Source organism: Grammomys surdaster, unplaced genomic scaffold (genome assembly GCF_004785775.1).
Source record: "Grammomys surdaster isolate TR1022 unplaced genomic scaffold, NIH_TR_1.0 135, whole genome shotgun sequence".
Classification (NCBI taxonomy): Eukaryota; Metazoa; Chordata; class Mammalia; order Rodentia; family Muridae; genus Grammomys; species Grammomys surdaster.
In genome coordinates this window covers 3980367-3996354 of record NW_021604593.1, presented here as the reverse complement: position 1 = coordinate 3996354, position 15988 = coordinate 3980367, and the positions used below count along the sequence as shown (strand labels likewise).

The window sequence follows — 15988 nt, the reverse complement described above, 5'->3', positions numbered from 1 at the left end:
GCTTAGCACAATTACTTGAGTATGCACCTGACAACTGTAGTTACTGTACATTTTCCCAAGCTATGTCAGAGCTGCTATCATTTGGATGCCGAACGCCTCCACAAAGAGCTATACACTTAAAACTTGGTCCCAGTGGTTCTATGAGGTGGTACCTAATGCAAGGTATCCAAGTTACCAGGGACACTCTGAAAGGGGCATGAGACTCTGGTCTTCTTTCCTCTCTTCATATTCTGGATCCAGAGGTAAGCATGTTTTTTTTTTTTGTTTTGTTTTTTTTTGCATTTGCTTGCTTTTCCTCAGCACATGCTACTACTCTACGATGCTGCTCCTACTAGAGGCCAAAGGCAAAGCTACTGAACTCTGGACCCTCAAACGTGTTTGCCAAAATCAACCTCTTCCCTTTATCAGTTAATTTCCTTGAGTATGTTATTATTGCAATGTAAGGTTGCAAATAAAGATTTAGTAGTATTGTTGCTAATATTATATGAAACATTGGCAGAGTAGCATGTGTTAACTTTATTTTCCAGATTTATACTTTTTAAACAGCTCAAGTAGTTAAATGATATTCTCTAAATTTAGATAAATAAGCATTTGGTTAGTACTTAAGGTTAAAGTTAACATACATAAACAAGATCAATGACCAGTGACAAGATTGTCTAGAAATCTTTATTCAGATACTCGACTGTAATTTAAAAAATATACATCTCATTTATATCAGCAGTCCTTTATTCTAATTCCATATACAGATTCATAAAATGATAGACTTCCTCAAAATGATCTTAGTATAATATAATCGTCATTTGATGAATTTTAGGACACAGCAGTACTTGTAGAATCCCTGGAAATGACAATGAAACTGTAATTCCAGTCCCGCACTGTAGAAGGAGCTCAGGCTTCTTCTATGGTCAGATTTCACCACCCTATAGTGTGCTCACCGTGAGGCCAGAAGTGTAGCTCAGTCCCAGCATGCACTAGGCCTCGGTACCACAGGAAAAGAAGGAAGGGTGGAAGGGCCTGGTCAAGGATCCATGTAAGTTTTAAAGGAGTCCTTATCAAATCCAGATTTCCATGAGCTTCTCTGGTTCTGGTAGCTTCTCTTTTGGGTTCAGAAAGCTACAACAGCCATTGAGCTTAGCATCTGGTCCTCAAGAGGCTACTGTGCTTTCACACACACACAAAGCTGCCATTCACAGCAAAGGGGATTTCTCAGACCCAACAGTTCGAGACGAGGGACAAAGGCTGGCATGTTTCCTCTGCTTCTCCAGATAAAGCTACAGTCTTACCTTGAGACATTAGCTTAGTTCACTAAATACTAGTCAAATGATCCTCAAGTAGAAAAGACAGGTAGATGAAGAGGAAACATTCTGTTAACTAGGACATAGTTTTACACTTGGAAACCCCGTTTCAAATACACCCATTGTGTGCATGGAACAGGAAAGAAATCCTGATGTTTATAATACCCCAGGGGTTTATAGCACAGAAGACTAAGAATACTACTACTATTTTTGCTGAGTATTGCTTTAATCATTGAAGAGTAATCAAGACTTTTTTCTTTAAACAAAAACCAGTATTTCCTACCAAAATGCCACTTATATGAAACTAATTTCATCTTAAAAGAGCAGTGTCTCCTGAACAGAACACTATGGTACGTATTTCCAGAGTGTGACATACATTTCCTTAGCAAACTGTAAGCTACAGGAAATGCTCAGCCACACAGGAATGTGATAGGTTATACTTTTCCTTCACTGTCCTATCAAAAATTACTTTTAGTGAAAATAATTTTGAGGCAATAATTTTTAATTTGCTGGGAACCAGTAATTTTTGTATGTACATTTCTAAAGTAGACATCTTCTGCAGCAGGAACTGAAAGTGCTCAGCTATAAAAGGTTCTGTTGAAGGAAGCAATTCGTGAGGTGTCCACTTCGTCTTACAGCAAGGTAACTGAAAGGAACTGTGTAGGCTTGTGTGACTCATTGTAACAGCTGCAGGCCTCGTGTGGAAAATGAGTGCTTGAAGTATGCTGAGTCCACAGTGGTAAAATACCCACCCTGTTCAAAGAGTTAACAGACACTGTGAGGTATCTCAATACCTTTTACATCAGCTGTGTACTGAAATACTTTGGATATAGAGTTAAAGAAAACATTGCTACAATGAGTTTCAGCTGCATATTTTTTCTATGTATGTGTGCATGTATGCACTATGTACATGCCTTGTGTCTGCAGAGGCCAGAGGGTGCAAGATCCTCCAGAACTGGAGCTATGGACAGCTATAAGCCCCAACCCCTACCCCGTGGGTGCTTCTGCAAGAGCAGCAAATGGTCTTTCAGTACTGACATCTCTGCAGCCTCTGCTAGGATACTTATATACTTAGATACTTATATTAAGTATCTGCTAGGATACTTAAGTTACATATATGGCTTGTATTATTTTCCTGTAATAGGACTGCTCCAGAAGCAGCAGATCCAACTATCCCAAGTATCATCCTCATTTCACTCATTTTTATAATACTCAAGATAACACACTTAAAACATATAAATGTTCCTGAGCTTAAATTCACACCCACACGCAAATGCACACACACACCTCTACTCTCAGAAGTAAAACCCAGCAAGCTCTGATGTCATCTTTCTTATCCACTCGCTATACTGACTGGCAACTGGGATAAATGCTGGTTAGATGACTATACACAGTGTACACAGGAAAAAAGGGATCTTTGGGGGGGCGACAGAAACGTTCTAAACTGCATAGCGGTGATGGCTGCACAACTCTTCAAAATATTTTTTTAAGAACACTCAAATTTTTACCACAGGTAAACTGTAGATTACGCGAACTCTACATTAATGAACGTAAGTTTCAGACAGCTCACATGTAACTTCTGAACCCACAGTGAAACTCACAATGGCAATGAAAACATTTCCACGAGGGTTGTTTTACTTGCAGTGGGAGGTCCGGAGGGCTAAGCTGATGAGAAGGAAGGCCAGTGAGTAGCACAAGTAGTAACACATACGGAACTCAGTGTTGCATATTCACACAAACACAGAACGGTGTGGACACTGAGTCACCGCAGATGTCCATTTTACAAATAAACTAGGTTGATATTCAAAAGTCAAAGAATGATTTGGAATGTCCTAGCCATGAAGGAATGTTCACATAAGACAGCTCCATTCACACTTCATTCTGGTCATACCAGGACATCTAAACACCTAGCTGATCTAGTGATGCTTCTGCTATGATTTCAGATTACATCAACACTGTGAATTTTTTAGCATGCACTTTGTAGCTTCAAGTTGAAGTATGTATAGAACAGTCATTGAATCTGACTTTTTAGTACTGACTGTTTGCTGGTGACAGGGACAGCACTAGGTGGTTTCTCCAGTGACAGCTACTGCTCAGTGTGATGTCACCAGTGCATACCTGGCTATTTCCAGTCACTCCCAGAACAAATGCACATAAGGACACAAGTCTGTGTCTTTACAAAGTTTTACAAACTTTGCAGAAGAACATTACCTAGGTATCAAAACAAAATGCTATTGACTTGTACCTATGGTTACAAGAATGGCCATTCTTGTCACCTGTGGTCTTTCTAATGTTTAACATTGCACAAGTCAATGCATAGTGGCCTTCATCTTTACAGACTAAGGAGGACTTTTCCCTTTTGTCCAAGCTATTGGCAAACTCACAGAGCACAGCAAGAGAAATGAACATTTACATCAGGAACCATTGCAATTCTACAAAATGTCCAAAAAGCTCCAAAATAATATGAATAGCATTGAGTTTGCACACTTTGTAATTTTTAAGCAGCCAAAAGCTTCCTCCCAAGGTACTATTTGACCCGTGTGAACAGACTACACTTAGCCTGTACCTAAATCTTGGCATTTCATCCTTTCCATTCACAGACACACTTTCACAACCAAACAAGGTGCAAATAAAACTTTTAAGAAATTCTAAATGCCCTATTTACATAGCTATTTACTTTTAATAGAAAATAAGATTGTACTCTGGCCCCTATAACACCTCCAAAGTTTCCATAGGCTGCCGCAGCAGGCAGGAACTGATGCCTTCTACAGGTCATGTAGCTGAGGGCAAGAGCAGAGTCAGCAAACCAAAGCACTATGAGTTGGACACATTATGCCTTTTGTAAAGCTCTTCGCAAATCACTGTAGAAGTTGGCCAATGTGCTTGCCATTGCTGTGTCTACTGCAGACTGAGGGATCATGCCACGCAGGTCTGTCTGAATATAGCCTGTCAGAAGACTCTGGTTGGGATTGTCTTTGAGTGGAACACAGAACCAGCCGCAGGGATGGTTATAGCCACGGACAAACTCTGGTCTCGTCTCACTCCATTCAACACTTACCCCTACAAGACAGTTTTAAAATAGCATCATTAACAGCAATAACTGGTATTTTCCCCCAAACTCTCATTTAAAAAATATTATTAGATTTCTTGTTTAAATAGTTTTCTTCCTATCCATACTAATGAAAATTAATCCCCAGGAGTTTTGAGCACAGCAAAATGAGGAAGATAATTACCAAAGAGAATTCTGGCACAGAATTGGAAGATAAGTAATAGGGAAAATTCTAATCCCTTCAGAATAGATGACACAGTATCATCCAAGTCACAGAGTGACAAGAACAAGATGCATAGCACCATAACCACTTCCCACACAGGCACTGCCAGCCCCAACTTTAGTACTCACCAGTGAGATAAACAACTCAAGTGTGCACTACACATAACTAAGTATTAATTTATCTACATACTTTAAAAATAGGAGGCTTCTAGTAGCAATATTTTTAGAGAAAGACAACACAATTCAAAGAAGAAATTTTTTTCTTTAAAATATCAAGTGTGTAAGTGTGTGTGTGTGTGTACATATACCAAGAAACTGTTTTGAAGGCCTAGAATGAAATATCAGTCATTGGATGTCTTTCTCAGAATCAGTCATGTGTCTGCTATGGATGAAATATTATGCAACTGGGAATAAAAATTTAACAAACATAGTTGAGGGCTCATCCTTAAACAAGACATTTTTACCTGGAAGGCCCAGGGAATATTCCAGTAGCAGGGTCTCAGGGGTAGGGGTGCAAAATGCCATCCTCTAAGCTCAGTACAACTACAATAGTCTTGAACTCACAACTGTAGTCATCTTCACTGGGCCCACACAAGGCTCATCCTGTCAACACCTGAGGGAAGACAGGCTCATAGGACCCTACCCCTTAGCATTGAACACTGATACATTCTGGGAGGGAAGGAGCCATTTTCACTCGTGAGCCCACCAGGCTAAATTTCGGTCACATAGATGGCCCTGGTTATTAAACTCAGTGGATCACAGAACAAAACAGAGATATGAATGTGAGAAAGCGCCATATAAGGGAAGGCCAGGGCAGGCGAGGATAATACATGTGAACTTATCAGAGATCAAATGTAACTAATACAAAAATAAGAAAGTCCCCATGATAATAATATGAAACAACATATCTTCTCAATTAAATGGTAAAGTTTTTCTCAAAAAAGGCCCCAAACAAAACATTCCCATAGAAACACTTCAAGGTTCCAAATTCTTATACTACAATTTACTTTAATATTATCATTTAATGCTAGAGTTTAGAATTAAAAATAAAAACCAACCAACCCACAAAATAAACAAACAAAACTAGCAATAATTGAGGGTTTAAAAAATACATCTTGGTGCTGGAGAGATGGCTCAGAAGTTAAGAGCACTGACTGCTTTTCCAGAGGTCCTGAGTTCAATTCCCAGCAACCACATGGTGGCTCACAACCATCTGTAATGGGATCTGGTGTGTCTTAAGACACTATAGTCATATACATAAAATAAATCAATCTTTTAAAAAATATGTATTATACAGAAAGACCCAGGGTAAATCTTTAAGTATCTGAAGTAGACTTAAAGAAAGAAGAGTTTTAGGTTATTACCGCAGGATAAAAGTCCTTCTTCATAGCCCACAGTATAGGAGAAATCAACAAATTCTCTTGGGGAAATAATATTTAAAAGCTGCCCAGCAGTGGTGTAACGCATCACACAACAATTCTAGAAAAAGACAAAAGGTAAGACTGGGTCACCATTAGAAACAGAGTCGCATTCCAAGATCAATGTCTAGTAAAACCTGACACTCTTGATCTTCTCTCATCAGAATGGGATTCCTACAGTGGTTCTGGAAGGCATAATCTCTTTCCTAAATGTCAATGATACTGAATGAACATGACAATGATATATAAACCTCCAGAGACATATTCAGTATCTAAATCTCCATTTAACTAGAAATGGCCAATTCAATTAAAGTAGCCAATTAGATGAACCTATTGTATACATACAATGAAGGGTTACAAGCTAGACAGCTGTCTAGGCAACATGTTTTACCTCTGATCTTTGATTTTAATTTAATATAACTGGAAGTCTACATTTAAACTGGAAACCTTAACACAGGAGTGACATTTTTCTGTCTTTAAGATTCTAGATCCTTAAATTTTACAATTAAAGATGCTTAAGATTTTGATTATCAACGAAGGTAGAGGTGTAGTGGGAAAAAAACCCTCAGTATTAACACTCATTAAAATTAGGAAACTCAATTTTAATTTCAGCACTCAAGAAGTAGGGGAAGGTAGATCTGAGTTTAAGGCTAGCTCCGTCTACGGAAGGTAGATCTGAGTTTAAGGCTAGCTCCGTCTACATTGCAAGTTTTAGGCCATAGCAAGTTTAAGACTATACAGTGAGAATTTATCTCAAAAAAAAATAAGTGAATAAATAACTAACTACATAGAATGGGGAAACTCAACTTTTGGAAGGAAGCACAGGACTCTCCCGTGGTATCGTTGCTATGACTACTTTCCTTAATGTATTGAATGTAAGCATATACAAATGTTGATACTCACATTTGTGCTGTCTCTATCTCTGTCTTTCTGCCATGCATGGACTCACACATGCACCCACACATGCATGCATGCCCACACATCCTCTGTAGTAATGTCACTAAACAGATACCTCCTCAAAATGCTCCAAAATATCCAGTGAAGTCATTAACCGGTCCCAGTCCAAGCGCCAGGGCCCTGGGCGTATGTGATCTATTACATTATTGACCACGTCATCCATAACTCCTTGAGCTTTATACCTAGAAGACAAGGAACCAAAAGAAAGGCTATCCAAATGAACATTTCAGCACAGAGCTAACACTATAAAGGGGCATAAAAGTCAATGGAGGTTTTTATTAAGTAAAAACAATCCTAACAACTTGTCTAATAGATAAAAATTCTACCAATTATTTTTGTCAAATTATGTTCTTTGTCCTCAATAAAATTGGAAAACTAAAAGTTATGCTAATGTCATCATAGGCACAGTGATGTCCCTTCACATTATAATATAGCCCCAAACAGTCTACAGGACATTCCACAATTTCCATTCAATACCGCCCTCTGCTTAGTTACTCAGACATTAGTACATATACATTTTCCCTTTTTCCCCTTTCTCCTGCTAAGCCTTCTCATACAGAGCTCACTTCTCTCTTTCAACTTCATTAATTGTTGTTATATGCATACATGTATATGCACATGTATTCCTAACGATAACCTGCTCGGCCTGTATATTACTTGTATGAATGTTTTTCAGGGCTCACCATTTGGTACTGGATAACAACTGATATGCTGTTCACCGGGGGAGACTACTTCTCCCACTCAGCAGTCCTTAGTTACCTACAGTTCTTTGTGCAGCGTTAAGGCCTCCTGGGCTCCGCCCGCTCCCACTCTGGCATGCAGTTATCCATGTTCAGCTCATGTTTAGAAATATATCTCAAAACAACCCCTAAGCCTAAGGCTCAAGGGACGTGACAGAAAGGGAGGAAAGACTGTAAGACCTAGGGAGGATCCAAGAGTTTGCTGTGAGACTCTGTCTTCTTGTAATGTTAGAAACTACACCCACACATGACTACACTGGCTTTTAAGAACTTTTTAGACGTAGATTTGAAAAGGATATGTATAATATATATAAACGCACATCCAGTAATTATACAGGTAATATATGAGTAATTTCTTTAAAATCAATGAAAATGATAATCCAACAGAAGACGAACAAAGCACATTTAGGATAATCCAAAACATTAATAAACAGACCCGGCTTCACTGTAATTAAATATGCACTAACAAGATCCTACTTCATTCACTCCTGAAACTGTCACATAGTTAACTTAAATGGTCTCTGGATATGAGCTGAAGAATGGCCACAGGACTCTCCCTAAGAAGCTGCAAACTATCACAAATCTGTATACAACCCAGAGGAACTGCAAGAAGCTATTAGCAAACCAGATAAAGCCCCTTCTTAAATTCCCATGCATCACTTCCGTCTTTCTCAATATTACTCCAGTAAATTCAAGACCTTGTGAGAACCAGGCGACAGAGGACAGAACTAGGTCAGAGGGTATGCGATACTGCATTTCTTTGTATAGAATTGAGGCACCATTCAAAAGCCTGGTTCCACATCCCAGGCTTGATGCTCGAGCTACATAGGTACAACTTCTCCCTACATAAACTTCTCACCCATGTTTAAGCAGCAGAGACAATTCTTTTGCCTTCAGTTCTTAAAGAAACCCCCATTCTTCGAGTCTCAAGCAAACTATGCACTCCCAGGAACCTTCTCAAGCCTCTGCACGGGAGTCCCCTCAGCACTTCTCAAGCCTCTGAACTGGCGTCCCCTCAGCACTTCCCATGCTTGTCAGTCCCGCTGGGAGCTACAGATGGAAAGGCTTACTTCCTATGCGGCTTACAATGCTTGGTTCAACCCCAATCTGCCTGTCCACATCAAAAATAGCGTACAACTCATCTTTCCGGAAATAGTATCTTTGGTATAGCACTTCAGAACATTTTGCATATATGAAGTGGGGTCAGCAGATTCATTTTTAAAAAGGGCTGAGTCTTAAGTATTGAACATTCTACTTAATTCCAGATGGCAACTGTCCATGCTGGCTTAAAAAAAAAATCAACATACTTTTCTTGACTATAGGCATAATTCATCTTCAACTATTAGAGAAGGAAGAACAAACGTTATTCAAAATACTACTATTTAGAGATGAATTTTGTCTTAGGTAAAAACATTTTAATATAAATATATATTTCAAATAAGCCTATGTTTGTGCTGAGTATTCATCTCTTGATTTGTATTATAGTATGAACATTTTCTTTCATTATTAGGTAGTCTTTTAAAACATAATATTTAAAGGCTACCAATACTCTACCAACTACAAATGCTTTCAAAGTTTAGTATCAAGATGCCTAGTTTTTAATATTCATAATAATGCCATCAAATATATAAATCACTATTATCTTATTGATGGGATCTTCAAGGAGAATTTTTATAACAGAATGTTATCTGGGCATAGGAATTCATGCACACAGGAAACTGAGTAGGAAGCATGCCATGACCATGAGAACGCAATACAATAGTGAGTTCAAGGCCACCCTGTCTCAAAAGAATCATATTTTAAAAGTACTAAACACTTACCAATGTAGAATATTACAAGGGTTATGTATATAATGCTAAGAAATTCAGATGTGTATCTGCCTACTGCTTTATTTATGTCCAACTCAATCTACAAGTATTTGGCCATTCTTAAGGCCCTGAATTCATATGGTCAACTTGCTTCTCAGGAAGCTTAAAACCATAAAAATGAAAGCTGAATTTTACACTGATCATGCACTACCGTGTATGCATTAGAAAACTGAGCATTTACTTACAGATACCCATTAAACTCTTCTGAGGGCTTCCTCCAAACTGTTACATCTTTCTAGAAAAACAAAGACAGTACACGGTGATAATCACACGGGTGGACCTTCATACTCAAAAGTAAGTCTGTAGTTCAGAATGCTTAACTTTGCATTAAAAAGCAACGTAAGCCAATTTTCAGAGATAGTAGTTACTCGTGTCACAAAGATATCTGCATTTGAATTTCTTCTGTATCATACTGTAGTTACATCTTGCACCTTACAGATTTGTCAGTAGCTTAGAGATTCAATGACTTTAAAATTCAATGGTAGTACTATATTAATGGCAGTTATTATAAGTTTCATTCCGGTCTTAGCTATTTACTATTACTGATACATTCAGTCTATGATATTAGGAACATTAAATATTTCATTCTGAAACTGTTCGCGCATTTTTAAAATAATTCACACTTATTGTGACTACGTTATATTCAATTAGTTCCTACACTTTCCCCCAGTCATTTCGCATCTGACTCTTAAATATAACCTAGAGAACTAGAGAATAGCCCTGATTCTAGGCTTGGCTCTAACACTCAGCCATGTGGCAGTCTGGCCAAATCACATGGTAAAGAGAACACTAACTGCCCACTCACTCGCTCCTCATGTCTGACATCGGTGCAAACTTTCAATGACCATCCTTGGTTAAACTGACGGTGAGACTTTCTTTGTTGACCTGGAGACCTCTCCATTGCTCTCGTTGCCATGGACCTATTATCAAGACTAACAAACAAAGAGCTACCGGTCCACTTCTTTGTAAGACGACCCATCATCCCATTTGCTGAACAATCAACTGTATATCCATTCAGCACGTTATTTATCACACATATTTTTCCTAATATTTTAGAAGTCATCAGACAATTCTTTGGCCATACATTAAATACCCAAACAGCAACTACGCACCACTTTCTTGGCAACTCGCCAGTGATCGTCTTCAATGCTGTGATACTGGATCAGAGTGTTCTGAAGTTTAGTTGAAATAGAGGCAACATCAGACGGTCCTTCCATTTTGATCTTCCTGTCATAGAAACCAAGATTAGCGTCAGCAAACACTGGAGTAAGTCAAATCTTTCAGAATAATTCTCCTCGGAGAGCTATAAAAGACGGCTGAGTGTGGACCCAACTCCCAATGAACGAATCAGAAACTCTGAGTGTGGGAGCTGGGAAGAGGCTTCTCCTGAAGCCTTGGGAAGAATAACTCATTCTTAGCATATTAGAATTGTTGCAGCCATCTTGAGCCATGTACCCTGACAAGAGACTTGTTTTCAACAGCCTACAACAGCTGAGCACACTCTGATAATTATCTTGATCCTTTCAGTCAAGGCCAGGCAGTGGTAGCACACGCCTTTAATCCCAGCACTTGAGAGATTCAGCAGAGATATAAAAGGAGCAGTCAGAGGCAGTCAGAGTGAGAGCAGACAGACTCGTCAGAGCAGACAGACTTCGTCTCCAGACAGACTCAGACTAGACAGACCAACTCAGAGCAGATAGACTCAGAGCATACAGACTAGACTAGACAGAGAGACTAGACTGAGACAGACTCAGACAGACTCAGGCAGACAGACTAGACAGAGCAGACAGACTCAGACTCCATCTCCAGCAGCAGACTTTCTCTCCAGAGCAGACTCAGCAGACTCTGTCTCATCTCCAGAGTAGACTCTGTCTCGTCTCCATTCTTCGCGTCTCTCGTCCCTCTGTCCCCACTCTCTCTCTTGCTAAACCCTGACCCGCGGACCGCAGCAGAACAGGCCGTTACAAAGTGGCCCCCCCAATGTGGAGCAGCTTGGGCTGTTACATAGAATCATTCATATAAAATCATAAAGACGAGACAAACGGCAGGAGAGCGGGAAGGTGGCTCTCTCATCTATAGGCTGTTGTGCTCAAGAGGTCCTCTCATTCTCAGCTCGACAAGCACTTCCGAAGTCCACATCCAGAGGCCTACTTTGATCTGATGCCACCTCTCTATGTGTCCAGCATTTTCTTAGCAATTTATTATTAAAATGACAAGTGAGCCCAGATTCTCAAACCAAAAGGCTGGGAATCACCCTGAATGATCACCAGAGATTTCTACTCGTATCACCGTCCCCCACTGCCTAGGGTTCCATTTCCTAGGGCTTTGTGATCCTCAGGCCAAGCTTGTCAAGACTTTTGACCTTTGGACTTGGGACTTCTCTGCCTAGACTGCTGGATTCCAAATCTTAGTGTGAACTAACAAAGTACAACGCCAACTGCAGTTGAAGCGCCTGCCCCTGCCCCAGACTTCTCAAGTAACTTAAATCTTTCATTCCGCACCATGCTTAGCAGTGTCTGAAGCTGATTTATGTGCTCGCACATGAGTCTACTCTTTACCACCTTGCCTCACTAGTAGGAAAGCATCTTCATCATACGCTCCTCTAAAACTCACCTAGAACACTATGTGACACCTACAACACTATGTGACGTGCAGTAGGATTTTAATACCAGCGTTGTGGGTTTTGTCATATGCTCCACTAACACTCACCTAGAACACCATGCGGCACACAATAGGCTTCATATCACTGCTGAAAGGGCTTTTTTTTCCCACACCCAAGAATCAGTATCCAACAATCTTTTACCATCTTTTGATGCTGATTCCATTTTCTTAGCATAATTCCTACTGTGTCCCTCCCTACTCTTTCTACCTGTATAAGGTTAACAGGAAAGCTGCCCACTATACAACCACTGAATCACTAAAAGAACAAAACCAGGAAGCTTCATTAACAACTCTGACTTCCAACCAGAGCTGAAACATACTGATCTAAAACCTAAAGGTTACAGGAATAAATCAAAGCTGTAGCCAATATTTAAATATCACAATGTGGAGTACAGAAACCTCAAACACTAACATTGAGTAGAAAGATGAGAAAGCATACATGAAAAACTTAATACCCTAAAACCTGAGATCCATAAAAAGTGATGTAAACTGTAGAAGTACAGATCCCACCCATCAACAGAAAGTGGGTGAGCTCATGCCAAACACCAGTCAAGAATACACGAAGCCACTCAGGAGCCAACCTGACAGCCAGTACAATGGCCTCTTTCAAGGCTGGGCTATAAACAAGTGCAAAGTCTTGGAGAGCTTATAAAAGACACTTACCCAGTAGTGGGATCATTGTGATTAAGCCACAGTCTATAAACCCAAAGGTCTCCTGCTAGCTTCCTGTGGACGGCAGATGAGGACTCTTATTCTTTTTTCTCAAAATTATTTGATAGGAATCAAATAGATTGGGAAGCCACTATTATCATAACCAAGCATTAGCTTGTACAAAGCCAGGAGAGGAATATAAGCAATACAAGCTGCCTATAAAGGTAAGAATCTGGAACTTGGAGACGTTTGTCTTGGTAATCATTGCCATGTGCTCACCAACGCACTTCCAAGCCTTTGACGCCGCTTTCATGCAGCTGAGCTTGACTGTCTCATCTCTGTGTTTTGTTGAGGGGCTGCCCTAGAATCTTGGTTAGCTCCCCTCCGGCGTTTTCTTACAGTCCACACTGTAACTAATCTCTTACACTCTACCATTTAGCTGTAGAGTCTTTGGGGGCATAAAATATTGCTACTCAGGGTTGTGCTCTTCTGACTAGTATGCTATAGAAAATTAATGAATAAAATATGCATTGCTACTTATGCCAATCATTTTTGAACTGACAAGCAACAACAACAACAAAATTACCATATGGATGAACAGCTTCTCCAGGGGAAGCTACTGTTCACCAGTATCTAGCATACATTCAATTTAAACAGTGGAAATAAATAAGATCCAGTTTTTGCTCTCAGACTTGACTTATTCCATCCCTCAAATAAATCTCCAAAAGACAAGTATAAACGTAAAACTTAGAAACTCTGATTAGCAGCCTCCTTAAGCATGCTGAAGAAGGAAGCGAACAGAGATTGAAGTAAAAATAACATCAAAAGTTCTCTTTTAATCCTTGAAGTGTTTCACTCAGCGGTGAATTCCTGCATGGAAGTCCAGGCTAATAGTGGTAATGGTGTAAGCTGCAATGTGTTTGTTGGAGCCCCTCTCAAAACACAGTCTAGAGTGAAGGAAGACAGGACTGCAGTTGGCCAGGTTTCAGGCCTCTCTTGACAGAAGCAGGTGCTTGGATCAACTGGAAGCCAAGCACACAGTTCACCCTCCTGCAATTTTCAACCGTGGAATGGTTTTACATATCACACTGGATTTCCTCTCATTAACTCAATCCTTTCCTTTCTTGATCTTCTATCAAGAACTTCTCCAACTATAACAGAGATAAGAGGCACTGCCTAATTACACAAACTCTAAGCCCTCCATACTAAAGGTCATTAATCTTGTTAATCCTCAGGCCAAGAGTTAATTATTTTCTGTTTTACACAGTTTTTGAAGCTAACCTTATGTTGATGTTTTCCTGTGTCCACATTTTCTTGAATGGAAACTACTGGGGCTTGGAAAGATTTTCTTGATGCTGTGTATTAGCAACAAAATCCTGACTAACAATTCCAGTTATTCTCAATTACACACCACAATGAAATGGCAATAAGTTTCCTTTTAAACGCAAGACATTTTAGGACCCTGGAAACAGTTCAGTGATTAAAAGTGCCTAAGTTTGATTCCCCAAAGTGACCCCCTTGTTCTCTGACATCCACATGCAGCACACGAGCTCTGTCATGTGTATACCTACACTCACACACATACACAAAATTGAAAAGAAAATACTTATAGAATCCCCACAAGCTATTTGTTCGTTTGTAGTTTAGCACACTTTATTAGAGGTTCTCTGTATCAGAACTTTTAACCTTCCAGTATTCAATTAATATAGCTTTTATGTGAATCGTGCCAATTTAACAAGCCACAGACAAGATAGCAAACTAAGGCCTTATTAAATTATACACTGTAACATAAAAATGTTAACAAACGCTAAATCTCCAACCTATCTTGAGCCAGTAATTAACTTTTCTAAGTCAAGTCAAGAGCAGTAGCTTTCCATTTTTGAGACTGGCTCTTGCTCGGTTTAGTGAGCACACACTTCTGTGAAGAGTAAAATGGCCCTCTTTTAAATGGTCTCACCTCGATGCACAGCATGACAAGGTTAACATTCTTTACAATGCATAACACAATATTTACACCCTAATTATACCATAACCTGAACTTGGAATGTAGTGTATGAGTCTTAAATGCCCTTCACTCTTTTAAAATGGTTTTTAAAGTAGTGATGTCATACTATGTGCTTAGTCTTTCAGGTAATTTTAGTCTTTCTGGTGTTGTTTCATTTGAGTTTCATGACAGCCTTAAGAGTTCATCCTGTATCGATACTTTACAGAAAGGAGATACTGCAATGGAAAAGTTATTTGCTCAAGATCCCAAAGGCAAATAAACAAGAGAACAGAAATTCCAAAGCAAGCTCTTTGATCTGAGTTTACAGGACAATCTTGAAAAACAAACTCTGAAAGCTGATCCAGAGACTCGCCCAAGCCTAGCCTCTACAGTGTATTTAACTGCTTTCCTAGCTCCGGAATCCCCAAACCTCAAATAATCTCCCCTAAGCGGAAACGAAGGAAATCCGCAGCAGTAGCTTGCCTGTGTTAAACCATGGATTTGCAAGCTACTGAGGACTGAGGGAGTGTTTCTTGAGGACCCTGTCCCCGTGGAAGCTTCATGAGAGGAGTTGTCCCTTGCAGAGTTTCCGTGGAGCATGCTCCTAGGGACTTTCCCCACAGCCCGGGGACCGCGACTACTGTTACCATTTAACAGATGAGGAAACTGAGGCCTGCTGGGCTCACGGCCCTTGAACGGCGGCAGCTCCAGTCCGGCTCCGGTCTCACCTGCCACTCTGTGACCACCGGCTCTCAGGGTCAGCCATCTCTCTCCCCTCTGCAGGGGACAGCTCCAGGAAACGCTCAGCCTCGCTCGGCCCCGCTCGACCTCGCTCGGTCGACTCTTCTCCTTCCTGTCCGGTACCGGAGGATGGCAGGCAGTCTCCGACTCCAGAAAAAGGTCGCTCACAGCTCCAGCAACCCCGCGCGTTTCAGCAAGCTGTTTTCCGGACCGCCCAGCACGGCTGGCAGCAGCCAATGGGCGCGGGGCGCCTTCCAGCCACAGCCAATTAGAAAGCAGCAGGCTGCTCAGATCACGGCGAGCAACGCCCTCAGCCCCGCCCCACGCGGACCCTTTGGGGGGGACCTCCGTGGAATGTTGGTGGAGTAACGTGTGTTCGCTGGGATTGGCTGGCGCCTCAGC

At 40.5% G+C, this 15988-nt stretch overlaps 1 protein-coding gene across 1 annotated transcript; it reads right to left on the bottom strand.

Annotated features, from left to right (window-relative positions):
* Nucleotides 1-647: 647 nt before the first annotated feature.
* Stard4 (StAR related lipid transfer domain containing 4) lies at nt 648-15730 on the bottom strand. The gene is made up of 6 exons (XM_028762813.1): nt 15574-15730; nt 10662-10776; nt 9735-9784; nt 6997-7123; nt 5931-6045; nt 648-4355 (listed from the first exon to the last, which is right to left on the bottom strand). Exons 1-6 carry the CDS (start codon nt 15609-15611, stop codon nt 4126-4128), a joined length of 675 nt encoding a protein of 224 aa, XP_028618646.1. The 5' UTR covers nt 15612-15730; the 3' UTR covers nt 648-4125.
* Nucleotides 15731-15988: the final 258 nt, after the last annotated feature.

What these genes read in the sequence shown, in the direction of transcription:
- Stard4 (XM_028762813.1), bottom strand. Translation starts at nt 15,611, where the DNA reads ATGGCTGACCCTGAGAGCCGGTGGTCACAGAGTGGCAG. An exon ending in TTTTGGAGCATTTTGAGGAG is followed by an intron (nt 6,046 to 6,996) that starts GTATCTGTTTAG and finishes GTCTTTTTCTAG; the next exon opens with AATTGTTGTGTGATGCGTTA. An exon ending in AGAAGGACTTTTATCCTGCG is followed by an intron (nt 4,356 to 5,930) that starts GTAATAACCTAA and finishes ACTGTCTTGTAG; the next exon opens with GGGTAAGTGTTGAATGGAGT.